The sequence below is a fragment of the Hemicordylus capensis genome, chromosome 5, assembly GCF_027244095.1.
Source record: "Hemicordylus capensis ecotype Gifberg chromosome 5, rHemCap1.1.pri, whole genome shotgun sequence".
Taxonomy (NCBI): Eukaryota; Metazoa; Chordata; class Lepidosauria; order Squamata; family Cordylidae; genus Hemicordylus; species Hemicordylus capensis.
Window position 1 is genome coordinate 69,183,761 of NC_069661.1, and position 26,684 is coordinate 69,210,444.

At 42.8% G+C, this 26,684-nt stretch overlaps 1 protein-coding gene across 5 annotated transcripts in view; it reads left to right on the top strand.

Annotated features, from left to right (window-relative positions):
- The window catches only part of RAPGEF2 (Rap guanine nucleotide exchange factor 2), a 281,466-nt gene that overhangs the window by 106,100 nt on the left and 148,682 nt on the right, over positions 1-26,684 (top strand). For all 5 annotated transcript variants that reach the window (XM_053255205.1, XM_053255201.1, XM_053255203.1 and 2 more), the window contains exons 3-4: positions 1,474-1,530; positions 20,357-20,440. In XM_053255205.1, coding sequence (XP_053111180.1) covers positions 1,474-1,530; positions 20,357-20,440 — 141 coding nt within the window. The remainder of the gene's footprint in view (positions 1-1,473; positions 1,531-20,356; positions 20,441-26,684) is intronic.

The window sequence follows — 26,684 nt, forward strand, 5'->3', positions numbered from 1 at the left end:
ATGTGATTTTCTATCATGAAAATAAGATGCTCAGTTTTAAATTCAAATCCTCTAATCAGTCTGCAGTATTCTAATGAGAACTTTACATAAATATACAATATACTTTGAGGATGAGAACAACTTTTAAATCGGTGCATCTTCCGATATGAGATAATTAACAGGTAACCTGAAACATGATTCTTGGAACAGAATAACTTTCCTTTAAGAGATTATCACTGATGCCCAAATTAACATTGCATATAGCGAGGGGCTGGAGAGGGAAGGGGGGAATTTGCCAAAATAGCCACTGTTTGTTGTACATATGAAACATTATTCAATGTGGTCAAGGAGAGGAGAGCTGGTCTTGTGGTAGCAAGCATGACTTGTCCCCTTAGCTAAGCAGGGTCTGCCCTGGTTGCATCTGAATGGGAGACTTGATGTGTGAGCACTGCAAGATATTCCCTTCAGGGGATGAAGCTGCTCTGGGAAGAGCAGAAGGTTTCAAGTTCCCTCTCTGGCTTCTCCAAGATAGGGCTGAGAGAGATTCCTGCCTGCAACCTTGGAGAAGCCGCTGCCAGTCTGTGAAGACAATACTGAGCTAGATAGACCAATGGTCTGACTCAGAATATGGCAGTTTCCTATGTTCCTATGTGTATAATCTTAGTCTGGATTTCAGCTACTGATGAAGACTTTTGCCTAAAAACCATGTTTCCATATTACCATATTGTAATCTCCCAGTACCATATTGTAATCTGGAGCTGTTCAAGTGTTTTTTAAAAACCTTTAATATCTTGCTGAGTGTGGCTTTTACATTCCTTTTTCATGTGGTGCATTCTGCTTTTGAAGTCCTTATGCTTTCCTCGGTCACCATCTCATGTTGCTTGTTTACCTTTCTCAGTTTTTCTTATATCACTCTGGTTCTCATATCCATAACTTGCTTCACATGGTTCCATAAAACAGAGAGCATCCCACTTATCTGTAGAAACTACCATATAGTTTAAGTAGAATATTTCTGATTTCTAGAATATTTCTCAGAATTTTCTAGAAATTTTTCAAAATATTTCTAAGATAATTATGATTTTTCTCATGAAAATAGCACACTTCTGGGGAGTTTGATAAGGTCATAAATTATGAAAAGCAAACATAGTGGAGTATTGTGCGGGTATGGGTGCAAAGACCCATACCTGCACAATATGGGATACTAGTATGAGTGCAAAGATCCACAAGGAAAAACATCTACAGGGCAACCAAAATTAATGACAATAGGTTATTCTCAATGTGTGTTGTTTAGGAAACTGATAACTGTAGTCTTGTATTTGTAATATAGAGTAGTTTATGGTAATAGCACATGGCTTTATAGGGAAATGTAACATTAAATAAGATTAAACTGTTGCTACAAACATGAATGTATGCTAAGCAGCATAGAATATTTGATAAATTAAACTTTTAATTATTATATGGTCAAGTCTTTATTATTATTATTATTTTTTACAGACTGATGTGTGAAACAGTGAGATATGAAAGACATGAAGCAAATGAAGTTTTGTACTAGTAAGTGTGGTCTCTTATTTTATACCATAATTGCTTATGGGAAAACCTGTAACCGGATTAGATCATTTTTCCACAACAGTGTGCAGCTTTTGAGATGTTAAGGAGAACACAGGTAGGGCAATACACTTACTATCTGTATCATGCATTGAGGGACCTGTAACCAGGGTCACTTTTAAAATGAACACAGGTATAGTTATTCATACAAAAACATGTGAATGTTCAGACATCTCAATGCAGGTAAAACATTCAGTAATGTCTGAATAGGGCTTTAGTGAGATCCTATAGTGTAGTCATTCTCATAAAGCTTCTTCTGCATTCACCTGTTAAGTGTGGGAAGAGTGATAAATACCGGTATATATGTGTCTCCACCACACTTTTAAGAAATGTGGTTAGTTTGAAAACTTAAAACGCTAATATATGATAATATTTGCAAATACGCATTGTGATATTTTGTAAAATCAGAAATTTTGAAATCTGGAACTGTGTACAATATGCCTTATTTATGTTTGCATGTTTTTGGCTACCTGTTGCCAGTGGATATGAAAAACGCTCACAGAAAACCTTAAAAAATATTGATAGCAAATTAAAATCAATACATTCATTTAAAACCAAGCATGGACAGAGCAGAACAAATACAGCAAAAAATGTCACCCAGGTTCCTTTCTCAAAGTCCTGGAGAAATAGGGTGGCCATCACCTGTTTATGGAAGGAGGTGAGGGAGCTGTTGTCAGCAGTGAAGGAGCTCCATAACTTTGAAAACTTAATTATAATTTTTATGTACCCATTGGCTTTACAACTCAGCCATATAATATTCTGCTCAGTTGGAACAAGAAATTCACCCAGTCACCTAAGTGGCAAACAGTGATATTCAGTGGCAGAAGAAGAAAGAAGCTAAATTGCAATTGGCATTATAGCCCATTAGGATAGAGGCAACACTAAAGGAGAGTAACATTGACCAAAGGGAGGACTTCACTCAACCAGCTGTATTTGTATTTCTTTTCTGGTTTCTGTAGTGTGCTTTACCTGTTCCCAAGTCCAAACCCAGTACTGATGTGAGGATAGCACACAGAATCCTTCACTGTAGTCATCTACATTTAACTGAAATTTCTTTTTAAGGGATGAAATGCTTGACTAACAAGCAGAAGGTTGCCGGTTTGAATCCCCACTGGTACTGTATTGGGCAGCAGCGATATAGGAAGATGCTGAAAGGCATCATCTCATACTGCGCGGAAGGGTAAACCCCTCCTGTATTCTACCAAAAGGAAACCACAGGGCTCTGTGGGTGCCAGGAGTTGAAATCAACTTGACGGCACATTTTGCTTACTTACTAGTGACAGGAAATGGCTCCTTGTGGTGTGCTCCTTGTAGTAGTTGGGGTGCCCTCAGGAATTTCTCTTCACTGCTGTTTGATTTGGATCTGGGAACAAGTATTGGGTGGCAATTGGAAGTGACTTTCCAAACCCACTCAGTTAATTTGATGGTTAAATTGGGATTTGGAACTAGGTTTTACACATCTAATTCAAATGTCTTCAATACTGCACCACACTGGATCCCTTGTGTGTTCATGTTAGTGTTCTCTAATTTTTTTCATCTGTGTGCGGAATGAGTTTTGTAACTGGGTGGAAACATCAAGGCAGTGTGAGTGTGCACATGCATTCAGAGTGGTACTTCTCTGATTAAACCTGAGCAGGATCTAAAATTGAGTGCATATCAAAAAAAGTATGAGTGTGTGCACATGCGCACGCCTTGGAACACTGGTTGATGTTCATTGTATGTTACTTCCAGAATAAGACTGCCAAATTTAAATACTTTTATTTGTGGTCCACCAGTTTGTATCTGCAGCAATTAGGAAGAAAACAGAATTTGGTTATTTATCCAGTTTTCTAGAAGCTGTTTCACAGCATTTGGCTGTTACAGAATTTGGTTATTTATCCAGTTTTCTAGAAGCTGTTTCACAGCATTTGGCTGTTACAGAATTAGAAAGCATTTAGGGATTTCTGTATGTGTATAAAGAGTATAAAGGACTCAGACTCAGAGTATAAAGGTGACCTATACATCATATATTCTAACTTTAATCCCATTGTAAGAGTAAAGTGCTAGTTGAATTGTTTTTGGGTTACACTCGAAATAGACTGGCAGTTCAGTATAACTCTGCCTTTTGATTCTGCTTTCCCCCCAGTATGAACCGGGAACATTTCAAATTGTTTCTTCCCTGCCCTTTTAATAAGGTCTGAGGTTTCTCTTCAAAATGATCTCATGCTAGGATCAAACTTTAAACGATTGATTGGCCTATTTTTCTCTGTGTGAATGGGTGCATATTTCCCCCTAGGAATAATGTAACATATCAATATGGATAAGCTAAGACTGTTGTCGTTCACCTTAAGTGGAGCAGTGAGGAAATGCTTGACGGTTGCCAGTTCAAATCCCCACTGTACTATATCAGGCAGCAGCGATATAGGAAGATGCTGAAAGTCATCATCTCATACTGCTCATAGGAGGCAGTGGCAAACCCCTCCTGTATTCTACCAGAGAGGCAATGGCAAACGCCTCCTGTATTCTATCAAAGAAAACCAAAGAGCTCTGTGGGCGCCAGGAGTCAAAATCAACTTGACGGCACACTTTACCTTTAAGACAGTTGTCCTGTGCATACATACTTACAAGTAATTCCCATTGAACTTTGAGACTTACCTCTGGGTAAGCATGCTTAGAATTGTGTGGAATCCCTCTTCTATATGTTAAGATAAAGCTAGAATATCTTCTCTCAGATTCTGTATGAAGAAACGGTATCCTATATAATAAAGTGCCTGGCGTGCGTCCGTGTCTCCCTCGGCTGTTCTGGGCATGCGCAGAGCGCATGCCCAGAACACGCCGAGGGAGACACGGCCGCTGGGACCAGGCGGCCATCATGGGCGGGAGGAGGAGAAGCGGTGGCCGAGGAGAAGCGGCCGCTGCGAAGCCGGGCGGGGGGAAGAGGCGGCGGGGGAAGCTGGCCTCGGCGGCAGCAGAGCCATAGCCAAGGTCTGGCTGCGCCGCCGAAGCCAGGCGGGGGAAAGAGGCGGTGGAGAAAGCCGGCCGAGGCGGCAGTGGAGCCGCGGCCTCGGCCAGAGGTCGCGGCGCGGCCGAGGCGGCGACAGAGCTGTGGCCGAGGCCTGGCGGCGCCACTGAAGCCGGGCGGGGGGAAGAGGCGGTGGGGGAAGCTGGCCTCGGCGGCGGCGGAGCCATGGCCAAGGCCTGGCCATGCCGCCGAAGCCAGGCGGGGGGAAGAGGCGGCGGAGGAAGCCAGCCGCGGCGGCGGCGGAGCTGTGGCCTCGGCCAGAGGATGCGCCGCGGCCGAGGCCTGGCGGCGCTGCCAAAGCCGGGCGGGGGGAAGAGGTGGCGGGGGAAGCCGGCCGAGGCGGTGGTGCGGAGGCGGACGGTAGATCCGGCCCGACTGCCAGGAGGAGAAAAACGGCGGCAACGGGTCCGGCAGAGGCGGCGTCGGCGAGCCCATCCCAGCCGCGAGGAGCCCAGAGGGTAAACCACATAGTGTTTGCTGTGTTGAGGCATTTTTGCTTATCATCTTTTCCTGTGCTGGACTTTCAGTGTTTTCAACGGATTAGTCAATTAAGGAAAAGTAATGACTAAATATATGTTTCCAAATTGAAAATTTTATTCTTACACACTTTAAACAAGTCACCAACAACACAAAAAGGGGGGCAAGTTAACAGTGTGTCTAAAAACATAATAAATACACAAAAACAACAAGAAGAAGAAAAAAACCACGACCCTTGCTATGGAGGAGAGACAAATCAGACAAACATTTCTACACAATCCTACTAGCGCTCGTTATTTTAACGGGCTTAAAATTACTAGTTTTGTATATTAGGAAAGTGGGATGCCCACATGCAGCTATGTTGAGAATCTAAATGGGGCTAGAGGACAGGGTAGAATAGGATCTCTGATGAAGTGATGAAGCCATATCCTTGCAGAAGATTTTAGGGTTTCAAATGCACTTCAACTCCTCCCCCCCCCAACACATTTTGGAGGCTTGCACATACAGTATGTTCTTCTACCATGGAAGGGGGTGTATCCTTGGAAAGGTTGCTCCACCCACTCATTCTAAAAGTCCAGGCCATATAACCTTGGGGGGGGGGGAACCCCTTCTGAACTTCTAAATTGCTTCAGCATTATCTCTGCAACTTCGTGTGCATTGGTGCAGATGGTACCTAGGGAACAACAAAAAACCTAAAACCAAAAGTCGCACAGAGAGAAAGAGAGAGTGCATGCAACACGGGGTTTCTGCCAGAGTGGTTGCAGGCAGCACATCTGATCCAAGGGAGAATCATGCTCTGCAAGGCAATGGTTCCCTTTCTAAGGTGCGAACCACTTCACCCAGGCAGATACTGTCAAATGGGAAATAGTGTAGAGCAATTTCCAAGTGCAGAGCAATGGCTATTACTCTGAACTGAGCACAAAGGTGGCAGACTGCAGGGACAAAGGTGCCTGATCTGAGCCTCTCCCCAGTTTTCTTGTCAAAACCTCTGCTCCCAGAGGGCACTGCTCCTAGATATTGGTGATGGCATGGTTCCAAAAAAGTCTGGCATCACAGTGACACACATTGCAGCAGAGAAAGAGCAGGTGGCTTGTGGCACAGAACCAAGCAGGTGCTATATATCCATGGAGAGAACTGAGGCACCTGGCCCTTCAGTTCAGAAGTTGGTATGGGCATAACTCCAGCAAATGCTAGTGGCTCACTATGGCTGATGGACAATGAGGAGAATCATGGCAGGGAGCTGGCCAGGCTCATTTTTCTGTACCCCCCCAAAAACAAACAAACAAACAACAACCCAAAAACACGAGAAGGGCATGGTCTGAGGGTACATGGTGCAGCAACCCTGATGAATCTCAGCTGGTCTGATTCTGATCATTTCCTGGATGGGATATAGTTTGGGAATCCTGTGTGTGCCATCTCGAGTTTCAGGTTGGTAAAATGGTTCAGCACTCAATCCTCCTGCTGTGTGAGCTTCTAGTGAGAGACGGTTACTTCCACCTCCTTCACATCCCAGGCTCCAAAACTCAAGTTCTTAAAGTGCTACCATCACTATCACCAAATCAACCTCCTTTTAAAAAGTTTTAATTTTTAAGAAAAAAAATGAAGTACAGTGGTCCCTCTACTTACGAAATTAATCCGTTCTGAATGCACATTTGTAAGTCGAAAAGTTCGTAAGTCGAAAAGCGGTTTCCCATAGGAATGCATTGGGAACGGATTAATGCGTTCCGGAGCCTAGAAAAAAGACCCAGACCCCCAGTAAGGCTTGCAAACTGCACAGGAACATTTCTTTTCAAGAATAAACAGGCAGTAAACAGGCAGGCAAGTCAAGGAAACCGCATGTAAAATTCGTAAGTCGAGGAAACCCCATCTAAAAATTTGTAAGTCGAAAAAACCGCATCTAAAACCGGATCTAAAACTGCTGTTTGTAACTCGAAAAATACTTATGTCGAGTAGTTCGTAAGTCGAGGGACCACTGTACAAGTTTTAAATGAACAGAAATTGCCTGCTTCTTGTGGTGTCCTTATTCACTGTTGCAGCAATCATGAGGTGAGATCACACTGCCCCTGTTCCTGAATCTACTAATTTCATTTGGATTTGTATTTCTGAAGAAAACTGTGAGTTCATTTAGTTGAAGTTACAGAAATTTTGATACTCTGTATGGGGAAGAGCTAATTTGTGCTTTGAGACCTGCATGATTATCATATTATTTGGTAGGCAAGTTTTAGAATAATTTTAATCAGAATAATACTTTGAAAACTTTGCTGTTTGGGCCTTGATTGCTCTGTTGGACTGAGTTGCAATGGTTCCCATTTGCTCTGTTGGGTTGAGTTGTCAACTGTTCCCAAAACAGAATTAAAATATTCTAATAATATATTAAAATATATTTAATATATCTTATATATTTAATAAAATATATTAAAATAAAATAATAACTATGAGTTGTCAGAAAATTTAAAAGCTGAAGTGGGGGTAGTAGTTGGTGAGTTTGAAGATAATTCTGTTTCAGATTATTATGGTTTATTAATCTGGAGACACATGGGTCTTAACTTTTATCAGACGAGGCTTAAGACACCATAGTGACCCACAAAATGAACAGTTTTTTCAGTAGAAAGAAAAAATTATCATGCCACTGAGAAGGAGCTTCCATAGTGAAACAAAACGCTTACCAAATAAACTTGCTTTATTGCAGATTGTTTTTAGCATTTTCACGCTATAAGCCCTGGATAGTCTATTGGTGATAAAATCTAAACTATCTGCCTGAAGTTTAGGGATACAAACTAGATGACGCCACCCCTTCAAATCTGGTGCAGATCTGAGGTAAAGAAACTGAGATGCTGAATGAATAAATAAATAAATGCTTTAGAAGACAAGTGTTGGCTACAAGGGTTGTATAAGCCCTACTAGTCAGCCTCTACGTCAGATTTGTACAACATATATGAGATGTTACGTATCTTACATATATGTCTCTTATATAGTAGTTCCTCAGGTTGATACCCTGGCCACCCAGTTGGTCTGAGGCACAGTGTTAAAAGGAAGGTAAAGAGCAATTAAAAATTCCGGAGGACAAAAATGTGACTTCCTCCTACTTGGGGCCCACGAGGCTTCTGCAACTGTTATCAGGGTGGCAGCCACCAACTCTATCCTTGCTCGCTCCTCCATTCTCTGTGAAAAAAATTGGCCAAGTATATTTTTCCAGACAATACTAAACTCCTATATGGCATTAATAAGTTAACCAAAGCATCTGCGCTCATGGCAGATTCCAGCTTGGGCTCTATACAACATGCCTCCAGGCCCATGGTGTCTGATATGCAGATGCCTTTGGCTAAAGCACTGGAACATTGACCCCAAATCTAAATTCAATTTGGCCTCGACCCTCTTCCAGGGGGCTAAATTACTTGGGTAATATCTGGACCCGATCATGCTTGAAATCCAGGATAAAAAGAGAGCTATGCTAGTAGGGCACAGAGAATTTCAAAAATTCTAACATGTCTCCCTTTCACCTCTCAGATAATTGTCTAGACAACCTGGATCCCAATACAGGGATAACCACATCTCTTATTTTCTCCACCTGGCGCAACCAATGGCAACAATGACCCAAAGGACCCCCCCAGACCCCAAACTTCCCCCCCTTCATAGTTTCCCCCACTTTCAGGAATCGGAACAAACATCTTCAGATGAATCAACGTCACCTGGTGCAGATTAGGGCAATAGAACCCGTCCCCTTGATAGATATAGGTCAAGGTGTTTGTTCAGTATTACTTCTTGTGCCCAAATGGGAAAAGCATTGGCATACCATAGACATATAGGCTCTTCATACCTATATTTGGCAAAAAAGTTTTCCTCTTGTCTCCTTTTATCCTTTGTCCTTGGGTGCCAAGGTGTTCAAGGTACCCTTTCCTGGTGGCTTCGGGCATGCACCACGTTAGCCTACGAATCTCTGCAACTTCCTATTCCTTCTGGCATTACTGCACATTCCACACATACCAGTAGTGCCTCGATGTCAGTGGCTTTTTCTGCCCATGGACCACTGGGTCAACATTGTAAAGCAGCTACCTGGTTGTCAGCCACACCCTTCGTCAGACACTTTGCTTCCTATCTCTCAGCTGAGGCAGCATTTGGGCATACCATCCTCCAGCAAGTAGTATAAACACATCCTTCCCTTCTTCTTCACTGGTGGGGACATATCCCACGTTAATGGATGACCTCCTACTCTGCGGAAAAAGAAACATTTTATCATGAAGGGTTCTTGTTCACAATGTATGGAGGTCATCCAGCCCACCTGTGGATGTTTTTGGCAGGTGTTTTCCTTGAGCTTGGGTCTCACTATTTAGGAGGTGGTGACTCGCAGGGAATACAGTTTTCAGGGCAACCCCCCCTTTGTCCTTGAAACACTGGTTTTTATTTTGTTTTTTTGCCTTCCTGTGTTCTACCTTTCTTCTCCTATTAGACCAGCACATTGGTTAAAAACATCCAAAATCTAATTCTCTAGAATGCCTTCTGTGTCAGTTGCCAAGATTCCATCAAGATACACAGCAGAAGATGAGGCATTGCAGATGTGAGCGATCTTCACTTTTAATCAGTGAGCTCACTGTGGGGCATAGATCACATACAGAACCCCCAACTTAATAGTGTCATACCCTTTTATTTCTGTGTAAGGGAATTAGATCCATACATCCCTATGAGGAATAGTAACATACTGCATTAGGAGGTATAGCTGCAGTAAAGGAAAAATCTGTCCTCGGTACTTGACTGTTGGTGGACTGACTCTTACTGTCAGGGAACCACAGAGGTGCTTGCATATTATGCTCTTTGCATATACCTATGCCTGTTGTATTGATGGGCATTCTGTGAGTGTATTGCATCAGTGTGCACACAGCCATTTTGTTGTTTCCCCCCAGTATTGCAACACACTCTAGCATGATCAAGAAATAAATCCCAGAGTAGGGCTAGCCAGATAGTGGCTTCCAAACAAACTGGCTGCATTATGAAAGATCTGAGAGAAATCAAACTGCTTCTCAGTCCTGATGCAGGCATCACTAGCGAAGGGGGTAGTTCAGCCTCTATCTCGTATGTATTTATGAATTTGATATACCACCTGACTCTAGAGGCTCCAGGTGGTTCACAAAAACAAGTTGTTCTAGTAAGAACTGATCAGCTTACTTTCCTTTCTCTGTCTCTACAACTGGACTAAATTTGGTTCAAATTGAGGTCCACAAGCTAGATCTCTTGCACCGCAAATGTTCACACGTCCGCCATCTTGGATCGAGGTGGACGACATCATTACAAACAACACAGGTGTCCATATGTGTCACTCACTACAACTGTACCAAATTTGGTTCAAATCAGTTAGACAGTCCTCAAGTTAGTGCATTTGCGTCTCAAAAATTCAACAGGCCACCGTCTTGAATCAGGGTGGATGAAATCATCACAGGCTATGCCATTGAGGTGTCCCTGTGTGTCACTCACTGCAACTGTACCAAATGAGGTTCAAATTGGTTAGACAGCCCACAAATTAGCCCCCTTGTGCCTCAGATGTTCACACAGCTGCCATGTTGACTTGGAGTGGATGATGTCATCACACACCATGCCATTAGGGCATCCCTATGTGCCCCTACAGCTGGAGTAAATTTATTTCAAGTCGTTTAGGCAGTTCACAAGTTAGCCCACTTGTGCCTCCAAAGTTTATGTAGCCGCCATCTTGAATCAGGGTGGATGACATCATCGCAAACTATGCCATTAAGTTGTTTCTTGTGTCACTCACTACTGCTGTACCTAATTTGGTTCAAATTGGTTAGACAGTCCACAAGTTAGCCCACTTGCACATCCAACATTCATGTGTCTGCCATCTGGGTTTGGGGTAGATGACATCATCACAAACTACGACGTTGAGGTTTCCCCATGTGCCCCTACAACTGTACCCAATTTGGTTCATATTGGTCCAGGCATTGCGAAGTTGATGGTGGGGACAGGGACACACATGGTTTCTCTCTGTCTGTCTGTCTCTCTCTCTCTCTGCCTCTCTCTCTCTCTCTGCTGGGTGATCTCATAAGCTTACTGGAAAGTAGCTTAAAAACAAGAATAGCTATTAAAACAATAATTAAAAATCTTAACAAATTCAAAAATAACAGCAATTAAAAATCTAAACAAGAATTAAAAATTTTAAACCTCAGAAATTACTAAAAAAATGTCTTGGGTTCATAAAAATGTGTCTTAAGTGCTCTTTTGGAGGCTGGTAAAGATGTTAACCCATGTATGTCTATAGGGAGCACATTCCACAGTCTAGGAGTGATTACAGAGATGGCCTGCTCCTGAATCGCTGCCATACAAGCTGGCAGTATATGGAGACAGACCTCTCTCATCTTAATGTGTGGTGGGGATCATGTAGAAGGAGGCGCTCTCCATGATAACTCCATCCTATGCCATTTAGAGCTTTAAAAGTAATCACCAGTGTTTTGTATTTTGCCCAGAAACCTCTTGGCAGCCAATGCAACTGTTTTAAAACAGGCGTAATATGGTATTTCCAAGATACCTTGGAGACCAGTCTAGCTGCTACATTTTGAACCAACTGAAGTATCCAAACTACATACAAGGCAGTCCCACATGTATTTATTGTCTGTCTGTTGTTAAGTTTATATACCGCCTTTCATTAAAAACAATCCCAAGGTGGTTTACAAAAGTTAAAAAAACATACAATAAAAATAACAGTTAAAAATATTAAGCTAAAAATATGAAAGGAATCTGATTTAAAATATATAAAATATAAAAATAAAAACTATACGTGGGTAAAACATACAGAAGCAGCAATAGAAACAATCATGTAAAGGCCTGGATAAAAAGCCAAGATTTAACAAGCTTTCTAAAAACTGTGATGGAGTCCAAGGAGTGAATGGCCACTGGGAGAACATTCCAAAGTCTGGGGGCAGCAACAGAGAAGGCCCTATCCTGCGGTCACGACAACCAAGCCTCCCTCATTGTCGGCACATAGAGCACATTGCAGAAGTCAAGCCTAGAGGTTTACAAGAGAGTGCACCACAGTTCTGAGATCATTATCCTCAAGGAACAGATTCAGCTGTCATATCAACTGAAGTTGATAGAAAGTGCTCCTGGCCATAGTCTCAACCTGAGAAACTAGAATGAGGCCTGGGTCCAGAAGCACTCGCAAACTACATACCTGTTCCTTCGAGAGGAGTGCAACCCCATCCAGAACAGGAACATCTATCACGTTCCTCGAAGTATGACATCTCACCATGAGTACTTCTGTCTTGCTTGGATTTAGCTTCAATTTATTATTGCGCCCTGGTGGCGCAGTGGTAAAACTGCCGCCCTGTAACCAGAAGGTTACAAGTTCGATCCTGACCAGGGGCTCAAGGTTGACTCAGCCTTCCATCCTTCCGAGGTCGGTAAAATGAGTACCCAGAATGTTGGGGGCAATATGCTAAAATCATTGTAAACCGCTTAGAGAGCTCCGGCTATAGAGCGGTATATAAATGTAAGTGCTATTGCTATTGCTATTTATTATCCCTCATCCAATCCATTACTGCCTGTAGGCATGCATTTAGCAGGGCTATGCTATTTCCTGATGATGATGTTATAATGGAGAAATAGATTTGGGTGTCATCAGTATATTGATAACACCCTGCTCTAAATCTCCTGATGATCTCACCCAGAGGTTTCATGTACTGTAGATGCTAAAAAGCATCGGCGATAGGATGGAGCCCTGAGGGACATCATACAATGGCTCTCATTTCAGTGAGCAACTATCTTTGAGTGACACCAGAGAGATAGGAATGGAACGACTGCAAAGCAGTGCCACCCATCCCAAGTCCCCGAAGCGATTCAGAAGGATACCATAGTTGATAGTATTGAAAGCTGCAGAAAGATCCAAAAGAATCAACAGAGTCACACTCCCTCTGTCCATTCCTTGGTAGAGATCACCCATCAGGCCAACCAAAGCTGTCTCCACCCCATAGCCTGCTCTAAAGCCAGTTTGAAATGGATCTAGATAATCAGTATCATCCCAAACTGTCTGGAGTGGATCAACCACCACCCTTCAATTACCTTGCCCACCCAAGGGATGTTGGAGACTGGCTTATAATTATCTGTCACTGAGTGCTCTAGGGCAGGATTCTTAAGCAAAGGTCTCACATTGTCTCCTTCAATCGTGGAGGCATCCTGCCCTCCCTCAGTGAGGCATTTATAATGTCAACTAGGCCATCTCTAACAATCTCCCTGCTAGGAGAGGAGAGCTGGTCTTGTGGTAGCAAGTATGACTTGTTCTCTTAGCTAAGCAGGGTCTGCCCTGGTTGCATATGAAAGGGAGACTAGAAGTGTGAGTACTATAAGATATTCCCCTCAGGGGATGGAGCCGCTCTGGAAAGAGCAGAATGTTCCAACTTCCCTCCCTGGCTTCTCCAAGATAGGGCTGAGAGAGATTCCTGCCTGCAACCTTGGAGAAGCCGCTGCCAGTCTGTGAAGACAATACTGAGCTAGATAGACCAATGGTCTGACTTAATATATGGCAGCTTCCTATGTTCCTATATTCCTAGATGTTATAAGCCACGTTGGGCATGGATCCAGACTAAAAGTGATAGGCTGAATATTTCCAAGGAGTTTGTCCACATCCTCAGGAATCACAAACTCAAAATGATCCATTCTAATTGAACCAGAGGAAATACTGGGCACCTCTGTAGTTGATCCTGCCATAACCGTGGAGTCCAAGTCAGCTTGAATATGAGAAATTTTATCCACAAAAAAGTTGTTAAAAGCATCACAGTGGGATAATGAAAAATCCAGAACTATGTTCAGAGAAGAATCCCCGCACAACTCTGAACAACTCTGCTGGACGCCAACTTGCGGGCTCAATATGTGCAGAATAGAATTGCTTCTTTGCTTCTTGTATTGCCGCAGAATAAGCCTTCAAATGGTCTTTGTGCAGTGTCTTATCTGATTCAAATCTAGTCTTCCTCCACTTACACTCCAGCCTTCTTCCTTGCCGCTCCAGCTCCCATAGCTGTTTAGTATACCATGGATCTGGTTTCGCAGCAGAACGGAGAAGGCGCTTAAGGGGCGATAGTGTCTACTGCCCTGGTAAGCTTCCTATTCCAGTTCTCCACCAGGGCATCAAAAGAAACACCGGCAGAACCAACCCTAAAACCCTCCTAGGACTCTTATAGGATACAACAGTCTTCTGACTATGTCGGCTCTTCCAATCTGAACAGTAGAACCACTGCCCTATTAACTCAGACACTTCTTAGTTGGAGGAAAGAGCAGTTAAATCATCTAGATCTCTCATCTCCCAAACTCTTCCATTCCACTACTGATCAGGTGCAAAATAAATGTATCTGATCCAAAAGAAGAGAAGCAACTATCTAGGTTTTGGGATTCATGTGTTCATAGGAAGTGATAAAGTTTATTCTGCTAGATCTATAATTTCAGTTATAGGAAAGAGACAATATGAAAAGTTTGAAAAACATCCAGTTTGATGTTTCTGCAACCCAGGATGTCTTTTTATAAAACATCCCAAGGCAATCAGTGACCTTTATTGCTAAGATGTGAAGACAGCTGCTTTTGTTCTAGGGTTAACTGAGGGCCATAGAGCTATAACTATAAAATGGACTGATTCTCAGAACAAGATTGTGTGTGTGTGTGTGTGTGTGTGTGTGTGTGTGTGAGAGAGAGAGAGAGAGAGAGAGAGAGAGAGAGAGAGAATATGAATGAATGAATGAATGAATGACAATATGTTTCATTGTTGGCTACTGATCGGTAAACTGTTGTTTCCAGTGAGCATCTATTACATGGCAACCTTTAATCAGAGGTTTTTACCTGATTCTCTCATTTAATGTTTGCTTCCAAGGGCAAAGGAGAGACCTTTGAAAATGTTGAAAAGCCTTCTGAGGAAATGAAAGCTATTTTTGAATCTTCAGCAAAGCTCAGTATACTAATTTCAAGTAGTATGCTGAGACTTCTTCAGGCAGTGTACTGTATATGCTTTCTCATTGTGCTCTCACTTGCTTTTGTGAAAGTCATCCAGTAGATATTTAATAATGCAAAGAGTAGCTGCAGCATAGTCTGTTTTTCTCACTCCCCTGAAGGTATACTATACCTTCTGATAGCTTAGACATTTGGCAAAGTTGTCTTGGGATCTGGCCAGGTCTGCACTGCAGTAAATCAGAATTGCTTATTTATATGTGTTCTATTGGAAATCTATTTTTCCACAGGGAACTCTCTAGCTAGCATTACCCAGTAGGGCAAGTGGTTTTTAAGAATTTCATAGCTGATTCTGCATATTATAAAGATTAGATAAATATTGGCATAGCTCTTAGAGGAAGCCTCATCTAGAATAGGGTATATATGAGTGTATGGCCTGTTGCTGAGCCTTGCTACCATAGAGGGGATGGAGGGTTGCCATGCAGTGCTACTCAGGGGAGGGGGAAGAACTGGCACTTTTCAGGTTAGAATGTACCAATCCACTGGTGTAATCAGAAATTAGAAGTACAGGTGCTCACCTTGCCAGGCCACATAGCCACACCCATGCAGCAGCCCTTCCCACATAGCCACACCCACTCCAATAGCACTCCTAAGATAGGGGTGGGCAAACTTGTCCCTCCAGCTGTTGTTAAACTTTATTTTCCATCATCCCCAGCCATTATGTGAGAGTTAAAGCATAACATAATTATCAGGTCAGTGTCCCAAATATCTGTCTGGAGCAACAGCCACCACACAGCTCACCAATAGTTTGTTTGTTTGTCTGTATGTTTATTTAGATTTATATGTCACCCTACTCCCATAGGACTCAGGGCAGCTTACAAGCAATAACATATAAAGCAACACAGTTCTATAAAATACATCATACATAACATCATAACCACAACCCCATACAGTACTCATTACATAACGTAATAACCATGGATTACCAGATCACTCTACGACCAGCTATCTCAGCAACCGAACACCTGACGGAACATTTCCATCTTGCATGCCTTACAGAAAGTCAACAAATAATGGAGAGCTCTGATATTATCCGGGAGACCGTTCCATAGAGCTGGGCCACCCCTGAGAAGGCCCTGGCTCTCGTTGATTGCAGTTTAACATCCCTAAGGCCCAGGATCACCAAGGTATTACTTGTGGCCGATCTCAGGACCTGGTGAGGGACATATCGAACAAGGCGGTCGAAGGTGGAGGGCCCGTATCGTGTAGGGCTTTAAATGCTAAAGTTAGTTGCCAGCTGAGCAGAAAATAAATGGAACAGTCTACTCCTGTGTCTTTAACAGCCACTTACTCTACTGAAATCAGCTGGTGAAGCTTTTTACAGTATGACGAAGAATACTCTCCTCTACCAATTTCTGCAGATCAAGCTGCTCTTAAAGGCACAAGAGCAGGGGCTGGCAATAAAAGTTGGCAATCATACTCCCATTGCTATTTCTCCTAAAGTAACAGTACTGAATAGCACCACAACGGCAGCAGCAGCCATGCCATGCCATGAAAAGGAAATGGGAACCAGCCTAAGGTACCAGTTGATTGGGTGGAGAAAGTACGTTGCTGTTAGCAAACCTTTTGACTTTCATCATACTGCTGGAGCTCTGGTACATGTGTGGTGGGTTCCACCCATTAAAAATCCTTCACTGAGATGGCTGGGCAGAGGAGTGGAAGCTCCGTTGGCTCGTTGGCACTGTGAAAGTGTTACATTAAGTCTTCTGTGGATTATAATGTGATTCTAGCAGACAGTGGAAGAGCAACGCCATGGTAGCAGCATTAAAAAACCCTGGGGTGGAACTGGCCTGCAATGGATTTCCCTCACTGTTCTTATTTATGGGCCTCATGTGGCACACTTATCAAGATGAAAAACTGGATTGTACCCAAGATGACTGGACTTACAAGGTGGAGTGGAACATGACCATTTAGTACAGACACTTGCTATTTTGTAACTTTCTGCCATAAAACAAGCCACTCATAGGACTTTTACTTTTAATTCAAACATTTATTTTTTTAAAATAAACAGATTTACCAGTCCACTTCAAATTAGAGATACGGAACACTCCTACCCTACCCTACATCTGTGCTTAAAATCAAAGTCCTTTTCCAAGCCATTCCAAAAGATTTAAAGGGAAGGGCAAAAAGGGGTTTGTTACCCTTTTTTCTGAAGGCAAGGGGCAGATTCTTCCACATGGTGGTGGGATGATGATCAGCGGGGGGGTGGGGTGCTTCAGTTCCAGCAGTTTTGTAATTTTCTGGCATGAGACAAGCCACTTATAGGACTCTGTTTGATGTTTTTAGAATATATTTCTTAAAAATGAACTGCTTGCAATATTCAGAGCCCCCTCGCCCTGCCCTACATCTGTGCTCAGTATCAAAGACCTTTTTTTAGAAAAATAAAGGCATATTCCTCCACATGGGGGTGGAATGATGGTCCAAGAGGGAGGCTTCAGTTACAGAAGTTTCTGTAATTTTCTGCCATGAAACAAGCTACTTTTAGGACTTTTTTCATGTTTTTAGAAAAAAAATCAAAACATTGTTAAAAATCAACAATTTGTCAAAGCCATTTCAATATTCAGAGTCCTCCTACCCTGCCCTACATCTATGCCCAATATCAAAGCCCTATAGCAAGCCATTCCTTTAATATACAGCGGGGAGGAATAATAAAAAAGGGAAATCCCATCACTTCCATTGTTGGCCCAGAGGAGGAGGAAGGCACAGGCTCTTAGCACAGGGCTGCAGGGTAGAGGGGGTGTGCACAGAGCTCTGGTGGGTAGCCCAGCACCGGCCACTCTGCCTCCTGGGGAGAGCTTCTGCACTGGAGAGCTGCCGAGCAGAGAGGCCTCTGGAAGACCTCCCCACCTGTTGAACAGCTGAGAGGGCAGAGAGAGAGCTGTAGCAGTGTGCAGGGAGCCTTTCCATAGAAGGAAAGGCTCCTATAGCACTACAAGTCAGCTGGGCTGGGGGAGGCCATGGGTAGCATCATAGGAAGCTGGCTCCAGCAAGGATGGGGGATGACCCGGCAGTGTCTCGGTCCCTTGAGAAGTGCTGGCTTCCTGCCCGGCTCCACTGCTCTCCTGGTGCCAACTATTCACTGTTATTTGGTCTTGACCTGATCTTGTATGTTGACTGCTCTATGAACATTCCATAATGCAGAATTACTCACAAGTTTTTAGTCATTCACATAGTGTAAATGACTCTGAGAACATGCTAAGTTTATGATGGAGTTTGTGTATGTGTGGATTTGTAAAAAGGGTTGTCGTATTTCTAACTGCATCCTTCAGGGTGGATTGATCTAAATCGAAGCAATTTAAATCATGATTTAAAGAGAAAAACCTTATTTAAATAACTGAATTAAACCCTCTAATGTATTTTGATATATTTTAAAATGGTGCAAATCTGATTACAGTGGTCCCTCGATTTACGTAAATAATCCATTCCGAACGCACGTTCGGAGGTTGAAATTTTCGTAAGTCGAGGAGTGCACCACGGAAGTCTCAAAGCACTCGTAATTCGAGGAAGCCGCATCTAAACATTCGTAGGTCGAGTAAGCAACTACTTCCGGTAAGCAACTACTTCCGGTCTTTTTGTCGCTCGTAACTCGAAAACAACGTAAGTTGAGTAGTTCGTAGGTCGAGGGATTACTGTACTAAAACACATTAATTTGCAACTCAGTACAGCATTTGCAGCATCTTTCCTTGATGTAATTTTTGGATAATTGGATCTTATTAGTTTAGGCAGTATTGCATAATATCTGGGTCACTCCCCAATGTAATGGGATACCTGTACTCATTACTTATGCCAAGCTGCAGGTGCAGTGGCAGTATGTTAGGGATTGGGGTAGGTGGCCTTTTAGCTTTGAAAGGATAAATATCTTACCATTAATACACACAAGATTTCCTTCATTTTAGAAATATACACAATGCTGTGCTTCTCCCTGAAGTGTCAGGGTTCTTTTAAAAAAATAAGATTGGTTTATTCAGCTGGAACTAGCCCACCTTATTCTGAATTTTAATAACTATGCTGTCATCTTTTGTTAAAAAATATGTGGGCTGGCTTTGAACTCTGATCTCTTACATTGTTGTTAACTGTTCGTGACTTGCAATTACAATTAGGTAGAAATTGCTGGTACCTCCTGTTGTTGTCATATTGAGAAAAAGTTTTCGATAGGAATACTCAGTTCCATCTGTAAGTAATCCTAAATTGGTGATAACGTGTGACAAAGAAATTGACTGTGTATGTAAAGAGGCATAAAATACTGTTATAATTCTAGAATTTGTTAGAAACTAGTTTGTTTTTCAGTTAGTTGTCACATTCAAAACTGCTTTTCTACAAGTTCTTGAGATCTAATGTTTTGCAGACAGAAGGATTTTCCTGACTTTCTGGAAACTGATGTTTTAATCTCTCAAGGAGGAGTGAAATCAGAGTTTTCTCCATCAGTAACTAAACACTTAGTTCTGATCTCTGAAACGAAGCTACTAACTAATGTTGACCTTCCCAAGAAGAAAACACAGAAGAGCTTGCACAAAATAGCAGCATTTAGCAAGTGTGATGCAAATTAGGTGGAAAGGGGAGTGGGGTGGGGGCAGGAATGAAAGGGCAATGATATCATCAGAATGTGTTTGTATGGTTATTCTATCGGTTTGGTCCAAGAATATAACTGTTATACTGGCAAATCTTTTTAACCAGGGGAATCTGGTTAAAAAGGATTAAACAAGGAAAGGATTGGGCTGCATTCCAAACAGAATTGCATTCCTAGTACTGTTCCTAACTTTTCATTAGAATTCTGCTTTAATATTATAAGGTTTAAAAAGGAAAGGTTGGCCATCGAGTCAGTGTTGACTCCTGGTGACCATAGAGCCATGTGGTTTTCTTGGTAGAATACAGGAGTGGTTTACCATTGCCTTCACCTGCGCAGTATGAGATGATGTCTTTCAGCACCTTCCTATATCGCTTCTGCCCAATATAGGAGTTTCCCATATTCTGGGAGACTCACAAGCGGGTATTCGAGCCAACAGCCTCCTGCTCTCTAGGCAGGTTGCTTCCCCGCTGTGCTATTAGGTGGCTATTATAAGGTTTAGGGAAGCATTTATTATATTGCTACACATTCTAGCAAGACAGTGGATGTGTTTACAATTCATTTTTAAAATCAAGTTATTAGAGAGAAAGAGAATATACTTGATTAGGAATATACAGGAAAAGTACCAATTAAAAACGACTGTTAATGATTAAGGTTTTTATCTTGTACATGTTGATAATATTTAGCTTCTTTTTCCTCTGCCCACGTTGTACCTCCTAACATATTCTCATATTTGTTTACAGCCCTGATGATATTGGGACCTGTTGGTATATTCTTCTGTCTGGTTCAGTATTCATCAAAGAATCAATGTTTCTTCCAAGGAGCAGGTATGATTCAAATTTGTGTGTCTAAATTTTTTAACAGGCATTACCTATTTCCATCTAATATTTACAGAAATATTGATTCCTTATCACATTAAATAATGTAGAAGAGCCTAATGTAGTTTCCAGGTTGGATATAATTACTTTAACAAATGCAAATGATAGTTTATTTTAAGATGCAGCATCTCATTATCAGTTACATGGCTAGTTTGAGAATTTCTTTGCAGAATATGAGCACAGAGTGCAGCAAGTGATCTCTAATGTGTTCACCCATTTAGCCGAGTGACTCTTGCTGGCCTTGTGGCCACCTTGGGCTTTCTGTGAGGGAGAAAAAGAAGGGCCTAGGCATGAGTGTGGAAATACCTGGTCACCTAGAGGCAGTTTTAAGTTGCTGCAAGTAACCAGTGAGAGATTACATACAAATTTGAATTGTAACATAAATTATCCTCGCAAAATAGATTTCCAATTTGGTGTATCCTCTATAATAAAGAGCTAAAGCATGATCCCGTGTCCCTGGCCGTGTCTTTCTCGGCTGTTCTGGGCATGCGCGGAGCGCATGCCCAGAACGTCCGAGAAAGATATGGCTGCAGGGACATGGTGGCCATGTTGATCAGCAGCGGGCCGAGAGCGGACTACGGGGAGAAGAAGCAGGGACTGGGGAGGACAGAGGCGGCCAGATGAGGGAGAAACGGCCGCAGGCACCAGGGCAGAAGCGGCAGCGGCAGAACTGGCCCGGAGAACGGACTACGGGGAGGAGAAGCGGGGATCGGGGAGGGCAGACGCGGCAGCGGCGGGACCAGCCCTGCCGCTAAAATGATTGAGGAGCTGAGGTTTGGATGGCTGCGGCGGCGAGTGGGGCTCATGGCGGCGGCGGGGCGGCGGTTGGTGGTTGCAGGGCTAGACGGGCAGCCTGCAGTGGGCCCCGATACCAGGGCCAGAAGGTAGGAATGGGGGGAGCGGTGGCTGTCCGGCAGCCGCCTGCAACAACGGAAAGTGGCGGCAGCGGCCACGGCAGGCCGCGTGGCGGGCCCGCCGTGGCCGGCATCGGACCCAGTTGCTGCCTCCTGCTGCTGCTTCGCCGCTGCTTCTAAAATAAACTGTTTGCCGCCCGGGAGGAAGCACTGCTGCCAGGCAGCAGGCAGACTCCGAGACAGCTCCTTGAGTGAAAAAGGCAAGCAGCAGACGGCGATGGCGGTGCCCGGCGGGAGCTTAGCTCTGATGGTGACTGTCACCTACGGTAAGAGCTGGAGCAACCACGGCAGAGGGTGGGGTGGGCGAGCAAGTCTCGGTCTCCTGGCGGACTGCTGCGGTCGTGTAAGGCAGAGCGGCAGGAGAGCCAGAAGGATGCTCCCCTTCCCCCATGGGCCAGCCAGGTAGAGCCGCCACTGTGGCGTGGGTCTCGGACTACAACAAAAATATTCAGGTTTATCCTGTCCTAGGGCCCCTACCCCCGGATCCTCCTCACTTCCTTCTCGCTGTGACAGATACGATCCCAACCCTTGACCAGGATTACCCCCCTCTCCTCTCCATGGAACAATCGCCCTGTCTCTGTGCAATTGGAGCGAGGCATCATCGGTGGTGGTGCTAGGGAACCATATGTTGGCTGTGGCTTTGCCTAAGGCAAGGAAATCTAGGAATCTTCTGTTTCGAGCCCCAGAGCTTTTAACACAATAAGGCCAGAGTGCCTCTGAGCATGTGCAGAGAAAGAGCTAATGAAGTGACTAGAGAGATTGTGATTGTGAGTTGTGAATCAGGAAGCCTATGGTTAAAATCTCTGCCATGTACTCATCTTCACAGCTGTCCATGTGTTCCATGTGTTCTGTCATTTCTGCTCTTCAAAGTCTGTATTCTGAGGACCGAGCACGGGGAAGAGCAAAACGGCTGAGGCGGCGGAGGAAGCCTGGCGAGGGGGGAGAGGGCGGGCCGAGCGCGGGGAGAGGAAAGACGGCGACAGAGGCCGCCCTACTAGTGCCCATTATTTTAACGGGCTTAACGGCCTCGTTTAAAAAACCAACTTCTTTCTTCAAAAAAGAGAGGCAGGGATTTAGACTTCTGGGGGGCATTGCTGGATCGCTGGAGGCCTGCGGAACATGGTAGGGTGCTTTTCCAGCCTTTTGACTGTGTTTTGCTGTTTTGTACAAGATTTTCAGGTCTCCAGGAACCTGACCTCCCACAATCTTGCAGTGTTAATGACTCTATATTTGTGGTTTCGCTATCTGCGGTAATAGTGGAGAACAGAACTCCTGCGAATACAGAGGTCCACCTGTATTCCACTAAAGTCCACTAAAGTACTTCATGCTATTTACTGATTTGGGGTTAAGTAATTTTCTTATTCTGTCTCTTGGTTAGGACTTAGAATTTTGGAATCTCAAACCATGGCTTGTTTCTCTCCCTCATTCACCTTATTTATTGATTTTGATTTGATTTGATTTATTGATTTGATTTGATTTCTATACCGCCCTTCCAAAAATGGCTCAGGGCGGTTTACACAGAGAAATAATAAATAAAGGTGGATCCCTGTCCCCAAGGGCTCACAATCTAAAAAGAAACATAAGATAGACACCAGCAACAGTCCCTGTACGTACTGTGCTGGGGGTGGATAGGGCCAGTTACTCTCCCCCTGCTAAATAAAGAGAATCACCACGTTAAAAGGTGCCACTTGGCTAAGTTAGCAAGGGTAGCTTTTTGACATAAACAATTATGTCAAAGAGCTAACACCTGTGAAATCACAATTATTTTGAGCTTACTACAAAAGTTGAGTAAGTTACAACTGAGTAATGAAAGCATAGTGCTTGAAAAGTGATCCAGTAGTAATATCTTTTACTTATCTGCGGCCGCACAATTCTTGACTTGAGAAAAAGGACTTGCGTTCCTTGACAGTGATGTGTAGACTTTAGGTCATAGAGGGAAGCAAGTTCCAAAGCTTAGAAGTAGTTACAATTTTGTCTCTTTATGTGTTCCCGCCCCCGGTGTTTTGGTCACAGTGGATATCACTAATAGGCCTGATTTGGGTTCTTCTGGAAATTTTAGTGGAAGGAGATAGTTTACAACATATTTTTAAAATCCTGAATGATGAAGCTTTTAAGTTGTGAAGCATACTTCTGATGGGTGTTGATTCAGTTCTTACTATAACAAAATGAACCATCTTCATTGCATCTAGAAAGTGGGTGGCGCTCCTTCATTTATTCATAGTAGGATGTGATTGTGCACATTAAAAATTTGAAACATTTTTTCTTGTGCTTAAATTGTATGACTAATGAACTGTGATAAAGATACTATTAGTACTTATGTTAATACTGAGTGCATTGAGAATGATATTTGCAACTGTATATTCATATGGATTTCTCATAGTTTAACAAGCAGTTCTTTAAGATTTATTTTTTATAATCTTTTATATCTAGTGGAGGTTTGAGGTCCACAAGGCTTGAAGTCCATGCCTAATTATCATTAACTGAAGCTAATACCAGCTTTATAGTCAGACCACTAGTGAGTGATTGTCTAATCTGAATAGAGATTTGTTGTGAGAGATTTCTGAGTGAAAGTTGGCATTCTTGAAGTGCAGAAAAATGGAAAAATAAGCCACTGCATGGTCAATATTTGCACAATATAAGTGGAAAATCAGACATCACCAGGACCTGGCAATGGCTTAAGAATGGCAACTTGAAGAAAGAAACAGAGGGTTTAATACTGGCTGCACAAGAACAGGCACTAAGAACAAATGCAATAAGAGCAAAAGTTGAAAAATCCACCACAAACAGCAAGTGCCGCCTTTGTAAAGAAGCAGATGAAACCGTGGACCACCTAATCAGCTGTTGTGAAAAGATTGCACAGACTGACTACAAACAAAGGCATGACAAAGTAGTAGGGATTATACACTGGAATATCTGCAAAAAATACAAGCTACCTGTAGCCAAGAATTGGTGGGACCATAAAATTGAAAAAGTTGAAGAAAATGAAGATGTAAAAATATTATGGGACTTCCGACTACGAACAGACAAACATCTGCCACACAATACACCAGATATAACTGTAGTCAAGAAGAAAGAAAACCAAGTTAAAATAATCGACATAGCAATACTAGGGGATAGCAGAATAGAAGAAAAAGAAATAGAAAAAATCACCAAATACAAAGATCTACAAATTGAAATTGAAAGGCTGTGGCAGAAAAAGACCAAAATAATCCCAGTAGTAATTGGCGCCCTGGGTGCAGTTCCAAAAGACCTTGAAGAGCACCTCAACACCATAGGGGCCACAGAAATCACCATCAGCCAATTACAAAAATCAGCTTTACTGGGAACAGCCTATATTCTGTGACGATATCTATAATAATAATATTGATAATAAAATTCAGCCATCTGAGGTGCTTGGGAAGGACTCAATGTCTAGATAAAACAAACCAGTCAATAACACCTGTCTGACTGTTTAAAGAATAAATAATAATATATTATTATTTGTTAGCCACCTCATCACAAATTGTTCTCTGGGCAGCTCACCACAGAGGATTAATACAGACAATAAAAACACGCAGCACATTAAATCATAACTGTCAAAAAGAAAAGGTGAAAATAAAATACAACACAAAGCAGTATTAAAAACTCATTTTAAAATTAGTTTAAAATCAGATAAAACCTGAAAAGCCGAATTTAAAAACCTGAATTTAAAGGGCTTCGGTGAACGAAAAGGTCTTTACCTGTTGCTCTCTCTCTCTCTCTGTGTTTGTGTGTGTGTGTGTCCCCTACTCCAGTTGGTTTGCTGACTGTGGCTACTAGTTTTTATTTTATCTGAAAATAAATGTCCAAAATTTATTGGTCCTGGATTTGTATGCAGGAGGCCCTTGAGAAATTTCAACATAACTTCACACCATTCACCCCACCATTAACCTGAGTCTGAATTACTCCATGCAGCATCCACTTTCTGAATGCTGTTTGCAACTACATGAAGGACTTACTCTGAGTGCTGTTGCAAAGTGAAGTGGTTATTAAATAGGAGCAGGGCTTTCTCTGTGGTGGTCTTGATACTCTAGAACTCCCTCCCACTGCAGACCTGGTTGGACTTCACCCTGATTTTCTTTTAAGGATTGTAAAGATCTGACTCCTTTGGTCTGTGGAGCTATTACATGAGTAGTTTCAGTTGAGAATTGTGAGAGATTTGGAGGATGTGTGGAGAAAATAAGGATCTGTGGTAAGCACAGTATAAAGGGGGGAAATCATGTGCTTAGTACATAGGAACATAGGAAACTGCCATATACTGAGTCAGACCATTCGTCTATCTAGCTCATTATTGTCTTCACAGACTGCAAGGTTGCAGGCAGGAATCTCTCTCAGCCCTATCTTAGAGAAGCAAGGGAGGGAACTTGAAACCTTCTGCTCTTCCCAGAGCAGCTCCATCCCCTGAGGGGAATATCTTGCAGTGCTCACACATCAAGTTTCCTATTTATGTGTAACCAGGGTAGACCCTGCTTAGCTAAGGGGACAAGTCATGCTTGCTACCACAAGACCAGCTCTCCTCTCCTAGTAGTCAATGCTGAGTTCAGTGCATCCACTCCTGGAGAGAGTAGTGCCTTTTATGAAAGCATAAATGTGCTTGAGGGCACAAGGGGTAGTATTTCACTATTGATAGCTATGGCTATAGGAGGAGGCTCCACTTCTGCTGCTGCTCCTGTGTCCCATTTGTGACCCCCATCAAGCTGTCTGAGGAAGAGTAGGAGCGACCTAACTGGCTTGGAGTACCCTACATCTGTAGTTGTACAAAAGGACAGAGAGCAGTTTAAGGAATTCATGCAAAGGGGCTTTAAAAGTATGCATTTTCAAGTTGGAAACTTTTCTAAACACTTGTCAGGTGTATGTGGTTCACACTTGAAATCTGAATTGGTATACCAGCTCAGTGGTCTCTGCACTGGGAATAAGTCTTTGGCTTTTCAGCTTTAAACATTTTGCTTGCATTGGAGGGAAAGGAAGAAAACAGGACAACAGTATTGCCAAGTAGCTGTTTAATACAGTTTTAAGTCAGCTATCAAATCGGCTTTCTTGATTTCTTTCCCTTAGCTTTTGGTGTCTCATACTGTTTAAATCAATTTTATGCCAGTGTGCCTGAGGCTGTCTGCAGGGTAATGCACATATGTGGACAAGAACCATAAGAAAATGGCATATATTTTATCATGATTTTAGCAAAGATAGAAATTAAATTAAAAACACATATATTAATTCAAGCAGTAGGGGAAGTGTGTCTACTAAAAGATGATGGTTACTAA